The sequence below is a fragment of the Cnephaeus nilssonii genome (genome assembly GCF_951640355.1).
Source record: "Cnephaeus nilssonii genome assembly, chromosome: 9".
Taxonomy (NCBI): domain Eukaryota; kingdom Metazoa; phylum Chordata; class Mammalia; order Chiroptera; family Vespertilionidae; genus Cnephaeus; species Cnephaeus nilssonii.
Genome location: NC_137080.1, coordinates 22790761 through 22808062, shown reverse-complemented (window position 1 = coordinate 22808062; position 17302 = coordinate 22790761). Strand labels below are relative to the sequence as shown.

The window sequence follows — 17302 nt, the reverse complement described above, 5'->3', positions numbered from 1 at the left end:
CTGTACATCCTGGGAACACTTGCTACATTTGGATTGGATTGGATGGACAAATGGAATGACACAGCAAACGAGTGAATGACTAAATGAATGAATGAGTCAATGAAGGAATGAATGAGTGGTTGCCTCCATTTTATGGATGAGGCACTTCTGAGAGACAGTGAGGTCAGGTGACTGGCAGAAAGCCACACACTGATGTCCTGGGGGCAGTGCCAGATCAGATGCCAAGTTTGTTTTCTTTGCTCTCTCCATTTAGCTATCAACGTTAATTTTTAAATGTCCCCATAAAATATCAACATTAAAAAAGAAAAATGGAAAAATAGGATAGGCACAAATGAAGTAGCTTTTCAAAAAATGAATTTAGTGTGCAAATATAACACACGTAAGGATTTTAGGGGCAGATTTTCACGTGATAAGAAGAATGCTTTACTCTCTTATTCACCAGTCCTCCTTTAAATGGACTCAGTACACTTTGGGGTGATGCTCTTTGTGTTTCTTCATAAGACAGTTTTGTATATGTCTATCGTGTTCTTGTTTTAACTGGCTTCCTTAGTGAAAAGGACACAGTTGCCTTTACTGATGCTACTATTCTGACAAGTAGGGAGAGGGTGCTCGAAGAGGCTCCACATAGAGAGAGAGCGTCCATTGTCATGCCTGTGCTTGCACTTTCATTTTTCTCCATGTGCGGACAGGTCAGGAATAAATGGGATGAAATTTCCATCAAGAGGCTTTTCTCCAGGAGTAGGTATCAAAAGAATTTGAATGAGCACGAAATAAAAAGCGATCTGCATTTTATATGAAATTCTGATGTCAATGGTTCCTTACCACAACAAGAGAAAAAGCTATTAAAGTAGCCCTCCCGCCCGTGGGGAGTCAAGTGCTTTTCAGCGCGTCCTGAGCTGCTGCCCTCTCTCCATCCGCTCCTCAGACATTCATGAATCACTGTGTCTTCCAGCATCGCTTTCTCTCTCCCTGTGCCTTTCTGGCGCGGTTCTCCCTCCCTCCCTCCCTCTGGCATCTGCTTTTTCTTACTCCTTCTCTCAGCTGCTTAACTACAGCTCCCAGTGGAACTTGCACAATTAAAAAACAGCTCTCCTCCCGAGCAGCATCCAGAAGCGCATCACCTGGAGCAGGGCGACTGGCTCCCTGCACCCGCCCGCAGAGCCACCAGGTAGCTGGGGGCGCGGCAGGGGCGGGGGGTCCCTCTCCCGCTCTCTGCAGCAGCAACCGCATCCCCTCGGAATCCGCTGCCTGCCAGGGTCCCGCAGCAATGATGCGTGTGTTTCGTAACAATGATGGGAAGAGAGAAGCCTGGGCCGGTGGCCATTGAGAGCGGGGAGAGGGTGCTGCGGTCGCCGCTGCTGTAGAATGTGTGAGTGACAACCTGCGCCCCGCTGGAGTCTCCATCCCGCTCCGTCTCCATTCGCGGTCTCCAGGAGGGAACTCGGGAACCAGATGCACTAACCCGGCGAGTGCCACCCTGGATCTGGAACTGTGAACTTCCCACTGTGGAAAATGGTAAACAAAGACATGAATGGATTCCCGGTCAAGAAATGCTCAGCCTTCCAATTTTTTAAGAAGCGGGTAAGGACAGGTCTTGCTTGTTTCTTTTGTGTTCTGCTCTTCTCTCAAACGCCTTTGGTTGCTTGCCTGCGGTAAGCCTAAGGTTTTGGTGCCCGGCCCTGAAGGAAAGCCCCGCTTCTGGTGGCAGTGGTCCAGCGGGGACTTACACCTGCCTTGACGCAAATTTGGGGGAGTCAGGTGGGATGCCCTGAAAGAGTTGCTTTGGGGAGATGGGGTTGGACTGGGATGTCTTAAGGAAGATTCAAATTGGGAATGGGAATTTCTCAATCAGAGCCCCAAGATTACAGGCAGCTTCAAAGTGACTTGGCCTGGATACGGGTATGGCTAGTAATTTAGTCAGGCACTAATCCAGCAGCTCTCTCTCTCTTATCTTTGACGGGTTCAACTTTTTCCACCCCTTTCATTCACTCAGTCTCAAGTGCTGCAGTATCTTCATGGTCAGAAGCAGCAGCTTCTGGCTTCCCAAATCCATTCAGCCAGGAACTCGCTGAGGGTATCCACGGTAAAAATAACGGGACTGGAATGACCTTTTACAGAAAGGCTGGGATCCAGCATTTAAAAACCTCTACCTCAAGTTGCCTTAATGTTGTTTAGTATGACTGCCTAGCTCAGAGAGAGCAGTGGGCGGTCTGAATTGAAGGGGTGATATCAGGTTATGCTGCTGTATGCATTTATGTCTTAAATTCCTTGTTCGTCCATTCATAGCATTACTGTTACATTGGTTATACAGGAGAAAAGAAAGATTTTTCACAATAAACTCAGTTCATTGTCACGGTCCCACTGGCGCTCTGCATACATCTACCAATGTATACACTAGTGGGAGGTACGAGACGGATAACTGTTAATGGACTGATGAGTGACACTCTTATGGAGAGTTTCTTAAGCAACAGAAGCTTCCTTCAGCCCCCAGCTGCCCGGCCTCTTTGATACCCAGGGCAATTCCATCCAAATGACTCTCTCCATTCATTGGTACTTCATTCAGGTTCTTTCTAGGCTGCTCTGACACAGTCCTTCCCTTAACCCACCAGCAGAACCCAGTGCATTACGGACTGGGCTGGACTACCTCCCTGCACTCCATGGGCACAGGCTGGAAACAGCAGGTCAGGCCCGGCCAGAGGGCCAGCACAGGCTCCCACATGCCTTTGACTGAGCTCTGCTCAGTAAATCAAAATCTTCCTTCAGGTCCATGGCCAAAACGTATGTGTCAAAACCAAAGCAAACACCACCCTGTCCCGGCTGCTGTGCTCAGGGACGGGAGCCTGAGTGCCAGGAGAGGTCGGCCTCTCTGGTGCTGACAGCAAGCCGAATCAAAGCAAGGCAGTGCAACTTCGCAGAGCTCCGGTGCTTCTTGGTTTTCCCTGTAGCCCAAATAGTTCTTCCCAAGGAAAGGGCCCTTTGTGAAAAGCAAGTTCCAACGGCAAACAGATGTTTTGCTGATAAAAACTGTCATAGCCCATACTTCAGTACTTAAACTCTTTACTCGTTTAATTAATGAATGTATTTGGTGGTATTGGGGGAGAGGGGATGTGTGATAATTTAAAACTCCTCAGTAGGGATCTTTAATTGACCAAGTGTTTGTCAAGTAGATTTTCTTTAAATTTGATTTATGGATTTATTGGTTTCTTCTTCTATGTGCCCTGACTGGGCATTGAACCCACAACCTTGGCAAATCAAGACAATGCTTTTACCAACTGAGCTACCTGGCCAGGGCTGTCAAGTAGATTTTTAAAAGTTGTCTCTTTTTTTCCTATTAAAATGTTCTAATTGATATACTAATTTACCATTGCCCCCCTCCCCCTTAAAAGCATAATTTTACCAATAGCCTTCAGTTGGTGCCTCTGTAGACCTTGAATTTTGCTAAGAACTAGCCAGGGTACCGATGTCTTATCTGAGTACATGAGAAAGAAGTTTACAGCAAGATCTGACAGGCAGCTTCGTCTGCCTTGAACCTGTGTCTATCGTTTGCTAGAGATAGGATCAGGAATCCCTCCCCCTGCTTTTCTCACTCCTCAAGGATGGCAAACTAAGCAAAATATACTTTGTGTCCAGTCATGACAATCCCAGGGATAAATTCCTCGATTTTTGTCAGTTTGAGCCATTACTTTGTTTTTGGCTTTGCTATTTTGTTTGTTTGCTTTGGTTTTTAATTATGCAAATAATATGTAAATAGCTGTTAAGACAATACTAATCTTCCTCCCAATCTTTCTTCCTTCCCCAGAGGTAACTGCTGTTACCATGTTGGTGCCTTGCTTTCCAGACCTTGTCTGTGAACTTACATACTCACCTTCTAGGATGCCTTTGTTCTCAGCTTAGAAGAATCCATTTTTCCTACATTTTATTGTTAAAGTTACACACATGTCTGCATATTTTATTTTTAACCTAGCTGGACAGTCTTACAGAATGAACCCTTTGTTCAGTGCCCACATAAAACCGTGAATGGATCTTGGGGGTGGGGGAGGGGGAAACCATAGCTTTTTTAGGACTTGCTAAAAAGACTGAGGTTTGAACCTAAATTTTGATTACAGAAAGCTTAGGTAGTGCTTCCTATGCCTCTGAGACATTCCAGAGGGAACATCAGAAGCTCACCAAAAGAGAATATGGATTATCTGCCCCTGTCATTCATTTAGGAGAGTAAGTGAAGCTACCATTCATTTACTGAGTGGTTATTATGTTTTAGACATCATGGGCCAAGTGTTTTGCATGTATTATTTATTTAATCTTCACAGTAACCCTATGAAGTAGGAAAAAAAATATTAAATGTGAAGAGTGTGGCTTAGTAACTTTAAACAACCAGAGCAAGATCATGTAGCTAAAAAGTAGCAGAGCTAACATTTATTTTTTATATATAAATTATATTTATTTTTAATGTATTTTTAATTGTTATAGTATTGAAGATATCTCCCATTTATTCCCCCCTCCCCCCCTCCTCCCAGCCCTACCCAGCCTCAGGTCTTCACTACCCTATTGCCGTGTCCATGGGCTATGCATATAAGTATATAAGTTCTTTGGTTTATCTCTTCTCGTCCCCTCAACTCCACATCGAGGTTTGTCAGTCTGTTCCATGCCTCCCTGCTTTGGATCTTATTTTATTGGTCAATTCATTTTGTTCATTAGATTCCACAAATAAGTGAGATCATGTAAGGTGAGGATGTGGAGAAAAAGGAACACTAGTTCATTGCTGGTGGGAATGCAGATTGGTGCAGCCACTATGGAAAATAGTATGGAGTCTCCTCAAAAAATTAAAAATGGAACTTATAGAAATATATCTTTAAAAAAAACAAAACACCAATCAGAAAGAATATATGTACACCTATGTTCATAGCAGCATTATTTACAATAGCTAAGATTTGGAAACAGCCCAAGTGCCCATCAGTAGATGAATGGATAAAAAAAGCTATGGAATACTATGCAGCTGTAAAAAAAGAGAGATCTCTTACCCTTTGGGACAGCATGGATGGGCCTGGAAAATATTATGCTAAGTGAAATAAGACAAACTGAGAAAGAACTAACATTTAAACCTTGTTTAACATTTAAATCTTGTTTTTCCCCTAATTAAAATTCTTGTGCCACTACCTGGCTTATCAGACCTGTGAAGGCAGACAAGCCTCTGGACACTCCTTTGCAGCCCTAGTAGTGACAGAGACAATGACCATGGCCAGGCAGCTCTGGGGAACCTGGCATACAGGGACACAGTCTGAAGAAATGCAGTCCTGGTACTTGTTCCCCCAAAGCCTTGTGCTTTCCACCTTCCTGTCTTAAAAGCTCAACTAAATCATCTTGTTTTCATATAGTAAGAATTGCTAAACTAAAGTCAATAAGTTCTACTTTCATTCTCTAATGCATTAATAAGTTAGCACTGGATACCTATGGATTATGTTTTATTCCTAGAGTCTTTAAAAAATCATTTCAGATGAATGGGAAATGTCCTTAACAATTTTAGTCTCATAATCCAAGCACTTTAAAAGTTATCAGTTGTGCTACAAATAATTTATTTTCATGGGTTTAAAGATTTGTTTGTGATTCTGATTCTTGCATTGTGACTCAGAAAAGACAAACAAATGACATTATCTTCAACTTGATCATCCATTTTGTAAACACAGTAGGTAAAAAAGACTTCTATAGCCATAAATACATTAGCTTTTGTAAAATGTCAAAGGGCATCTAGCCACATAGAATTTTGGATTTGGAATGAACCTTAGAAATCCTCTCATTGGACCTCCCTTCCAGATCTGGTGTGCTTTGCTCTTCATTCTGCTCTCAAAAAACGCCTCATGCATTTTTTTTTTTAACAAAAAGAAGGAAGAAAGTACAGTTCTTGTTTTCATAGAGCTAATTGCATAGTGACCACAACTTTGGCAAGACAATTCTGTCTTGAGGTGGTATTTTATGATTTTGTGAACAATTCTTTGTATTATTCTTTAATAACAATAAATTTTATAATAATAACAATCACTTATATAGCACTAATATTCCTAGGCACTGTTCTAAGAGGCTTTAGTATATTATATATTTAAATTCTCACAAACAAAACAAAACAAAACCTACAAAGGTAGATATTATTGCTGTCCTGATTTCACAGATGTATCAGGTGGAGGAACTAGCCCTAATTCACACAGCTAGTTAGTGGCAGAGTTGGGGTTTGAATCAAAGCACCCAGCTCCAGAGTCCATGTTCTTAACCACTGTCTATCCTGCCTGTTGACGTTACACAATCCCGTCTGGTCAGGGGGAAGTGAAAAGGTATGACTGCCTCCCGCTTCCTCCTTCCTCTAAACATGATGGGGAAGCAAGCAAAGGTTTTCAGCCTGGTTATGACGTTCACTCTAACAGAGCTGAGAAATGAAATAAAGTTCTTTGAAGGGCTTATTTTCCATGACTGTTCCATGAACAGTAGCATGCCTTTGCATTTTATTTTTCCTTTCTGTTCTATCATCTCTGCTTAAAGCATCTATCTGAATTGGAATGATAACAAAGGTCCTTTACTTATGTGAAATCCTCCATGTCTTTTCAGAGGCTCTAGAATTTACTGAGTGTTTACTGAGGGTCAGTCACTGTTCAGAGCACTTTACTAGTGTAACCCTCATAATCGCTGCATTATGCCCATCTTACAGCCAAGGGAACTGAGGATCAGAGAGGTTAAGTAACTGATCCAAGATCATAGTGCTAGGGAGAGCCAGAATTCATAGAGCCAGAATTCAAGCTCAGGCGGTCAGCTTTGGCACCACCAACCTTCACATTTGCATTATGGGAGTGAACGTCTATGATGCTAACACAGGAGCAGGGTTGGCTCTCTCCACTGGAAACCACCTGTGAAGATGATCCAGAGGGGATTGAGGGTGGAGGTGACTGGTAGCTACAGCTATGGAGAGATACATTTCCCAAGGCACTCCTGAGGGCAGTAACAATGCTTCCCAACAAATCAGAAGTCTGTCTTGGAGTTCTCCAAGATATAGTTGATCATACTTTCTGGAACCATGGTGGCCACTTCAATAGCTTCTACTGTGCTTTCTTCAAAAGTAGCTAAAACCTGAGCTGAGTCCCTCCTGTATGTGCTCCAACAGCACAGCACACCTGTGGGAGCTACAGGTGAGTCAACAGTCCTGAGATTGCAGTGCAGTGTGACTGGGCCTTGTGCTTGCTGCTGGAGTCCTTAAGGACAGAGATCCCCTGTTCCCCTGTTCACTGTATCCCATACATGTCAAACCCCATTTGTTAAATGAAAGTATGAATTAAGTGAATGAATGAATTATTGTATTAATTTGTCCCTAAGTCATTGTCTTGTCTTCCTTCTTGAAACAAATAAATGGCTTAGGAATCTAATGCATTTTAGTTCTATGTTTGGATGTGGATTATATATAAAGAAAGACTTTGAAAAATAAAATAAATCTGGTTCAAAGACAAATGTCACTACCCTTAATAGCTGGCAGGTAGTTAGGGGACCTTGACCTTAGCTTGTTTGCTCATCCAACGCCCATACCACAACTTTACTATAATGTGTTTCCTGTTAGGCCAAACGAGACAGACATAATATTGATTCATTCATCTCTTTTTGTTTTATATTAATACAAATCATTGACTTCAATACTATACAGCTCTGCATTATGTATTCTAGCTAGAGTTCTAAAAACAACTTTCCAATGATTATTTTCCCTCATTTTCAACATGGTCTTAGGAGCCACCGAGTGTGAAGAGAGTTTGAACTCCAGATGCTTTTTCCACTTCCACCACTAAGCCTCGGAGGGTTTGGCTGGGCAGAGCAGGGTGACCTTGTCTGGCTAGGGTTGGCTTTGCTGGGGAACACTGGTGAGAAGCCATTCTCAGGTAGTAGATATTCTGTCACCTATGCAGTTCTCAAGAAAGCTCTCTGAGTTAGACTCTCATTCTGCTGTAGTACCTGGGAAATGTTTTGAATGAAAATTGTAGCAGAGTTCTTTGAAAGTCCTATGTTGTTGTTTTTTAAGAACTGGTGTTGAAGTATTGGTTCCATATATAACACAGGAGTAAGAAATAGCCTGAGCTCACCCATATTTGATGCTCTGTCAATGCTTACTAAAACAAAGCAAATCTAAAATGGAGGAAGGTGGGGAGAGCCATTGAAATACATGTCCCCAACTGGAGATTTCTGATTAGAAAAGCATAAGTGTTAGAATTGTAATTAGACATGGGTCAATAGAAAAGTTTAATTAGAAATTTAGGTCAAGCTACAGACAGATGTGAAGGCATATTTTAAAGTATGGTATTTTCTTTAAATGCAGACCAGTTACTTTTTTTAGAAGCAAGCTCAAAAAGTTAAATAGTAAATATCAGCATTCTTAACACCGGCAGATCAGGCCAGAACTCCAGACTTACCAGTGGAATGCTGTTTCCTGCCTGACTACAGACTCGGTTCCTAGCTTGTCAGCTTGTCTGAGTGTGGAATTGCTGGCTCCACACCAACACGGGGATGAGGACTATTATTCCTTCCATGGGGATTAAGAAAGTTAAGTTCACAGGGCAAAAGGAATAAGCACTTGGATCTCTCTAAGTCCTTCCTATTGGGAAGGCAAACTGCTCTGGCCCTTAGCCTTAGGGCACCCTCCTGGCCCCAAAATTAGAAGGGCATTTGTAGCTGCCTACTCTTGCCCTTGGTCTAAGAGCAGGCATACCCAGCAAGTGGCCAGGCTTCTTTGGCAGACTGACCACACAGTGCAGCGGGCAAAGTTTAGAAGATTATGTGTAGAAGGAAGAGGAGAAGGAGGCAGGAGGAGGACAAAAGCAAACAGCCAGTCACATTGGGGACCACGTTGGCTTCCTCGTGCAACTGCTCCAACATTTGGAGAAAGGATTACTGTTAGAGTTTGTTTGCTTTCACACCTATTTATTCACAACATTCTATAACAATTTCATAAGTATTTACAGTAGAAAAAAATAAAAATCAAGGCTGTAACTAGGGCAGTAGGAGAATCTTCCCCTTGGTAGTGCAGGATGCCAAAATTCCTCTGTTTGCTTTCCAGAGCCTGCTGTGACAGTTTCCTGGGAAGAGTCCACTTGGCTATTTTTAGAGCATTGGGGTCACCTTGGTTTCTTTTCCCTTCCTAGGTCAGGCCATTCACCCAAAATGCCATTTGCTTGGGGAATGACTGATCATATGGTCCTTTCCTTTTTCTCTTCCTCTCTTCTTTTTAATATCTCCCCTCCCCATTCTCTGTCTCTCTCTCTGTCTCTCTATCTCTCTCTCTCTCGACCCCCCACCCCCACCCCCACCCCATCTCTGGAGGATAAGCTCACATTAAGGCAAAGAGAGAAAATCCTGAAGTGAAATACTCCTAGACTCATACTCCTTAGAAAACAGAGAGCTTGTGTTTTTCTAACCCAGTGGCTTCAGGAACATCTTACCACCTGAGTCTGTTAGAGTGAAATCACCCAATATAGAACACCTTGGCCATTCAAAGATTTTTGTTTCTAGGAATAGCAAGGTGAAAAGGTTCCCAAAACTGTTAAAACATTTTAAGACTCAAGTCTTTATAGGAGCAACATTAAAATATGCCAAGAGGGAGGGGAGGATGTTCATTGGCTAAAAATATTTTTTCAATGTTTATTAGTCACAAATATAATCTTTCCTGAAAAAGACCATATTTCCTTTGAACCTGGAATCTTTTTGGACCAGTACTAATTTTGTTTATATATAGAAAAAAAAAATCATAGGAAAGAAAACTGTGAGTATTGCTCAGGCGATGTGGTTCAGTGGTTGTATGTTGACCTATGAACCGAGAGGTCAGGCTACATGCCTGGGTTGTGGGCTCGGTCTCCAATAGGGAGGATGAAGGAGGCAGCTGATCGATGGTTCTCTGTCATCATTGATGTTTCTTCCCACCCCACCCCCTTCCTCCTCTGAAATAAATAAAAAGATATTTTTTAAAAATAAAAATAATTTAAAAAATAAAGTTTGGGGGGAAGGGGTCAAAAGTTATACTCAGATTTTTTACCCTGCCTTCCTTGTTCAAGGGTCAAATGCATATAAATTTGGGGGTGGACACAATTTAACTATTAACAGAGGTTTATCCTTGCCATTGAAGCCTCTGAAATGGGGCATCCCCACGAGAATGGGCTCTAGGTAGTATTTTTTACTTTGTTAAAAATTTCAAAGTTCTGGGAAACATTATTGCAGAAAATCTGTAACACTGCAGAATATCAGGTAAGACAAGCAAGGAAATGTTAAAAATGGTAATGTGGTTCAAGTGGAAATGAATAGTAATTGGGGAAAAATTGCTGCTCAATGTTATATAATGAAGCTTTAGGAGCTACATTGATGAGATGTCTAATGTAGCACTTAAAAGCTTGCAACTAACTAATAACAATCTGTAAATGAAGTTCTTTAAAGAGCATCAATAGAGAACATCCAACAAAAATTTGCTTTATCCTTTAACTACTTGACCTCAAAGATTAACTGTTACATAGTAAGAAGTAGGAGCCGGCACTTATTGTATTCAGGCCTTAGTTATCAGTTTTGATGAAGTAGTCATATCTTATTTGTCTATTAGGCTGCTTTTACGGTAAAAGGGCCCACACCTTAAATCAGGCAGTCAAGAGTAACCCTTGAGACCTGACCTCATTCAGATGGAATTTCAGAATGTGTAATTTTTTTCATCTGATATCTTGACAGTTCTTGTGTGATACACTTTATTCTTTTCCAAAAGATAGAGCAATGAAAATTTATAACAGTGCCTTCCTTCCTCAAGTCATTAACTTTTAAATAGCAGGCTCAGAATTAGTGTTGAAACCCCACCCCTTCCCTTTTTTTTTTTTTTTTTGTAGCCTGAACAGCCAACATGAATTGAACACCTACATGTGACAGGCATTATGATAGGAATGGGGGTATGAGAAATTACATTTTTCTTTATTCTCCCCAGCTACCTCATCCCTAAGAACTTGGATCACATCTCCTTGTTATACACTCTTTATAGGTCCTTGTACTTTTTTTTTTTTTTATGGCACCAGTCAATCTATAATCACATATTGCTATAGGCCTTTAATTAATGTCTTTAACATTAATCAATACCCTTTTAAACTATAATCTCTTTGAGAACAGGAGCTTTTCTGTACATTTACACCCCAGGGTCAAGCTCCTGAAGGTCATCAATAAATTCTTGTTGAAACAAATAAAAAGAGGAAATTATGAAAATCTGATCTAAGAGGGAGAGTGAAAGGGAGTTGATCTAAAATCCCACATAAAAATTAAAAATCCTTTAAATTTTGTTCTGTTTTGTTTTAAACAGGGGCATCTGCTCAGACTCCCTGTAGGAAGAACCTTTGTATTCTAAATGAGAATGAGACCTCTATTGAAGCCATTGTTTTCTATCATTTACTGTCCCTCATGAAAAGATCCACATAATAAATTCCTCTTTTCTTTTCTGAAGGAAATTACATTTAGCGTGATATAATCCCACACATCTGTCTCAGGTGCCAGGAAACTCAAAGCTAAATTTAAAGGGACATTTAGTGAACGAATTAGACACATCATTAGAAATAACTCTCAGTTGCTGAATTTGGCTTTAATCTTGTGTTAGTAACTCTGTTGTTAATGTGTATCTCATTGTAAACTGCTTCTGATGTTTTTAAAAATAATGTAAAAGGCATTTAGTTAAAAAAGCAAAGAGCAACTATGAAGGTCTAGTTGCAAATATTAAAAGTAGTTCATCATTATACTAAGGCATTACTATGACTATGAACAGTACACATAAAGAAAAAAGTAATTCTAAAATACGAAGGGCTTCTCTACTAACTTTTCTTCTTGAAAATGCTTATTTCAGACCAAATGAAATTTACTGCAGCAGAGCTAACTTTTAAAGTATAGACTTATTATCTCAGATATACAACATAAGCCACTTGGACTCAAAGTAAAAAGTATAGGAATGCTTTCCATTTGTCCCACCAAAATCTAGTAGATTTTTCCAAATTGTATCAACTGTACTAAATTTATGTTATCTATTGTTTCATGACAAAATACTCAAAACTTAGTGGTGAAAAATCCACTCCCCCCCCCCCCCTCAGGATTCCCTTTTTTTGCGTGCCTCCCTGGGGGCCACTCCCATCATGGAAACTCAGTGTGGTTTCTGGGGCACAAGACTCCAGGCTCTCCCACCTCCGGGCTATTGGATAGTTTCCTTTCAGGCTTCTGCTCTATCCTGCCTCCAAAATGGGAGTGTCTGAGGCTCAACCCCTGGCTAATGAGCCCCATTCCCCCACCATCTCTTTCTCCCTTTTTCCTCTTACTCTGGCTCTCCACCTTTCTCACTTTCCCAGACACTCTGCCTCCTCTCCTGCAACACACAAGCTCATTCATTCCCACACTTTAAATACAATCCATACAACTTCCATAAATTCATCAGTTCTCTGGATGCCAGATGCCTATTCCCAGTTGTCTACTTAATTTTCCCTTTCTGATGTCTCACAGACACCTTGAACCCATCACGTCCAAAATTGAGCACTGTTCTTCCTCCCTACCTAGCATTGTTCTTTCTCCAGCTTCCTCCAGCTCAATAAATAAAATGGAGCCAGAAACCTACAAATATCTTTCTTTCTTTTCTTCCAACATCAATGCAATCCATTGACCCATCTTACTGAGTTTATCCCTAAAACAGTTTAAATATATATCCCCTTCTATTGATCTCCAGGGCCTTAGTGCAAGCCATCATTGTCTTTTTATTTATATTTTTTAATTGATTTTAGAGAGGAAGGGAGAGGGAGAGAGACAGAGAAACATCAATGCTGACAGAGAATCATTGGTCAGCTGCCTCCTGCACACCCCACACTGGGTATCAAGCCCGCAACCTGGGCATGTGCCCTGACCGGGAATTGAACTGGGACCTCTTGGTTCATAGGTCGATGCTCAACTATTGAGCCACACCAGCTGGGCCCATCATTGTCTTTTGACTGAACTTTTTATTATTGAGCCACACCAGCTGGGCCCCTCATTGTCTTTTGACTGAATTTTTTATTATAGAGCCTCTTTACTCTTCTCTGCACATCTACGCTTTCCTGCCTTTCACCTCCTTGACTTGCCCACGAAAAAATCACAGCACTTAGCCAGATGGACAAGTTCCCCACAGTAGGAGGGTTTCCTGTGAAAGCAGGCAGTGAGAGTGGAAGGGGCCTCATCGAGAGAAGTGGCAAACTTGACTCCGAGGCCAGGTTCCTTCTTTGTGGCAGTGAACTTGTTTACTGTCTCCAAGAGCTACTATTTTGTGGCTATCTGGCCTCCTTGGCCTTCTTTTTTTTTTTTTTTTTTTTTTTAATACATTTGATTGATTTTTTACAGAGAGGAAGGGAGAGGGATAGAGAGTTAGAAACATCGACGAGAGAGAAACATCGATCAGCTGCCTCCTGCACACCCCCTACCGGGGATGTGCCCGCAACCAAGGCACATGCCCTTGACCGGAATCGAACCCGGGACCCTTGAGTCCACAGGATGACGCTCTATCCAACGAGCCAAACCAGCCAGGGCTCCTTGACCTTCTTGATATATTTTCTTTTCCTGAATAAAAGAAACATTTGGTTTTGTGAAGAATTGAGATATTGAGACCTTCTTGAGAATAGCTAATATTATGCTTTCATTTAAATTATATTGTTCATCCCCACCTACCTCAGGGGAGGGGAAAAAAGAAAGTCACAGAGATTGGAAAAGCTACCAGAGGCTCTAAAACCCTGTCAGAAGGAAGTAGCCTATTTCTTTCTTTGCACCAAAGTAATCAGACATGTCCAAACATTGACTATTCCAGATTGAAAATCTTTTTTTCCATTGGGACATTTGCCTCCCTCGGTGGCTTCCTAAGCCAGAATATAATAATGTTAGGGACCATACTTTGTATACGTTTTACTTTATGCCAATTGACCACTTTGAATAGTTTTCAAAGCCTTCCCCATTCTGGACACATCCAGCATACTTTATCTTCTCCCCTACACTCTTTGGCACAACTCCCCACCTGGGCCTCCATCTCTTCACTCTACCCATCTTCTGCCTGAAAAGTCCTCCTTTTGTTCACCTCTCACCCTGACCCCACACTGACCCCACACTGAACTAAATTTTACATATTTTCCAGAGCCAGCTGTACTTCCATGTGATCCACGATGCTTACCCAGCTACTATGAATTGCTCAGACTGCTTTCTTCAAATACCTCTTCACCTTTTAGTAAATGCTGACTTACAGTAGTAATTACCCCTTATTTGATTATAATCTGCTAGCACAAGTGGCATTTTCATAGCACTTCATTTAGAAAATGTTTGATGATTTTTTTTTCTCCCTTGTGTCACAACTCAGGAATGCAAGTGTCCTTAACCTTACTTTACTAACAGGGGTACTGGGTATCAGAAAGATTAAGCCACTTCCCCATGGCCACACAGATAGAAAGGCCCACGTCAATTAATGACATGTGAGATTCTCTTTCCATTACATCACATCACTTCTCTGGCAACTATTGTGGTTTTCACCATGCATTCAATGCTCACAATATTGTAGGAACTTCAGAGACTTGAAATGGAGTTCTTCGGTTTCATGCTAGCATTGTCAGAGTCTCGGGTTTAAAAGTAGAAGGGAATCTGCTTTTAACTCTTACTTCCATTTACTTACTAACGGTCTGCATTGTCATTTCCTAGCTCAGTAGACCTTTATCCTTCCCTGGAGATGTGCCTCCACCTCCTAACTGGCCTCCTGATGCCAGTCTTGCCCCATGGAATCCTCCAAACTGCAGTGTAGAAGAGCTTCCTAAACTATAACTTGGAGCTTGGTAGGCACGGAACATAGAACAAAATAATACAGACAGAAATACCTGCCCTAGATGTTTATATTCTCAAGAAGTGAGCTAGTCAATAAACAAAATGTAAAGCACTCCTGCACTTATAACACTTCAATGGTGCATCACAATCTCAAAATAAAGTCCTAACTCCTTAGCATTGCATATAAAGCTTACTAATACGTAGTCCTTGCAGTCCTCCAATCCTCTCTCAGCCCCCTCATCCCTTTCCCTGCCTGCTTCTTCTCCTTCTTCACCCACTGAATTCCATTCTCCAGATGTGCTGAATAGTTTACCTTTCCCCATCTGTGCCATCCTGCCACCAGTTGAGGGGCTAAACCTGGGGTTTACAGACCCTTTACAGACTTGGATGAGAAAAATGGACCTGTGTTTTTTATCACTAATAGAAATAACAGATATTTTCATTCACATGACAGTTGTTGAAGGTATCACAATATATTGTGGATACTTGTCATTACTGAGATGTTTTTGTAGTTATTAGCTCTCATATAAACCTTGTTATCTGATGCATTAACAAAGAATCACTTATATTACTAAGAGTATTTATGTAATACTAAAAATATTTTTTTTTACATTTTTACTGCCTGGCTGGCATGGCTCAGTGGTTGAGCATCGAGCTATGGTTGAGCATCGACCTGTGAATCAGGAGGTCATAGTTCCATTCCCAGTCAAGGCACTTGCTCAGGTTGCAGGCTCCATCCCAGGTGTGGGGTATATAGGAGGCAGTAACCAATGATTCTCTCTCATCATTGATGTTTCTATCTCTCTCTCCTTCTCCCTTCCTCTCTGAAATCAATGAAAATATTTTTAAAAAATATTTTGCTAACTGTATTTTAATATAATTGATTGCCTTTATCACCCTATGATTTTACTTTATTTATTAAAAGCTTGTTCTAAGAAGAGATCCTTAAGTTTCACCAATCTGTCAGAAGGAGTCAAGGCTCCAAAACGTCCTTAAAATGTTCTTCTGACCTCAAATCCATACTCTTGACCTGGCCCATATCCACTCATTCTTCAGGGCTTGGTTAAGCACACCATTAAGAGTCCTATTGTTTGATCTTCCAAGACTGAAAACACTTTCTTTGTTTCTTTAGCAGTGAACTTTCCTCCAGTATGACACTGATATCACTATGGTATGGCTACCTTTCCTTCATTGGACTCTATTACAGACACAAGCTCCTTGAGGCCAGTCCTGTGGCTTATCCTTGCAGTATCCACAGTGCCCAACACATAGTGAGTGCTCTGCGAACCTCTGTTCAATGTGGACTGTTCTCACCCCATTGTAGTGTTGTGGCTCCTCCTGAACTATTCATCCATACAAATATTTATCGAGACTCTACTAAGTCCCATGGACTTTCTAGGCACGGAACATAGAACAAAATAATACAGACAGAAATACCTGCCCTAGATGTTTATATTCTCAAGAAGTGAGCTAGTCAATAAACAAAATGTAAAGCACTCCAATCACAAAAGAACAAGCACTGTATGATTCCACTTATATGAGGTACATAGAGTAGTCACATTCATGAAGACAAAAAGTAGAAAGGTGGTTGCCAGGGGCTGGAGGGAGTGGGAGATGAGGAGTTAGAGTTTAATGGGTACAAAGTTTCAGTTTGGGGAGATGAGAGTTCTGGAGATGGATGTTGGCATGGCTGACCAACAATGTGAATGTACAAAACTACCCACTTAAAAATGGTTAAAATGATAAATTTGATGTTGTATATTTCACCACAATTTCTTTTTTAAAAAAGCAAAACACATAGGTGGGAAATGTGCTGCAGAAAAATAAAGATGGGAAGGGAGGAGAGCAAGGGCTGAGAGGAAGGAGGCTAGGCTGGCCTCGGTGCTACAAAGATTTCTTGCTCAGGACCTGAGCTACATGCACAACCATGTGTATGGAAGAAGATTCAGAAAGACCCCAACCTTCCGTCTGATTATCAGTGGGTACAAAAGTACAGCTTTTGATATGTCCTGTGCATTGCTAAATCCCCGAGTACTGATGCCTTTCATTCTCCCTGGCACTTCCTTGAAAATCAGTCAATGAGTGAAATCCTCAAGAGAAACATTGCATCTCACACTGTTACTCAGACCTACCATTTATCTTTCCTTGTCCACATTTTGGTTTGACATAAGCACTTCTCTGCTGTGCGTCATCAAAGAATTATGAGACCATTTGAGGAGGTGAAGATGACGAGTTTTTGAAAATCAGATAATTATACCTGATTTATATCTCTAATGGCTCCATAAATCACCTTAATATCCATGCTTCCCTGAGCCTGGTTTTACACTATTTACTTTTCTTAACTCATAAAATGTAATCAATATGGATTCCAAGTCTAATTATAATCCTTTAGTAAGTGGCCTGACTTCTGTTTTGCCAACATTTTAAATACAAGTTTTTATTAAAGCAAATGTTATCAAATCTCAAGATT

General features: G+C 41.2%; 1 protein-coding gene across 1 annotated transcript in view; it reads left to right on the top strand.

Annotated features, from left to right (window-relative positions):
• The first annotated feature begins 1381 nt into the window (after positions 1-1381).
• LOC307105254 (uncharacterized protein) overlaps positions 1382-17302 on the top strand; it is a 98506-nt gene continuing 82585 nt past the window's right edge. The window contains exon 1 of the mRNA XM_079780921.1: positions 1382-1581. Within this exon, the coding sequence (XP_079637047.1) occupies positions 1513-1581 (69 nt within the window). The 5' untranslated portion in view covers positions 1382-1512. The remainder of the gene's footprint in view (positions 1582-17302) is intronic.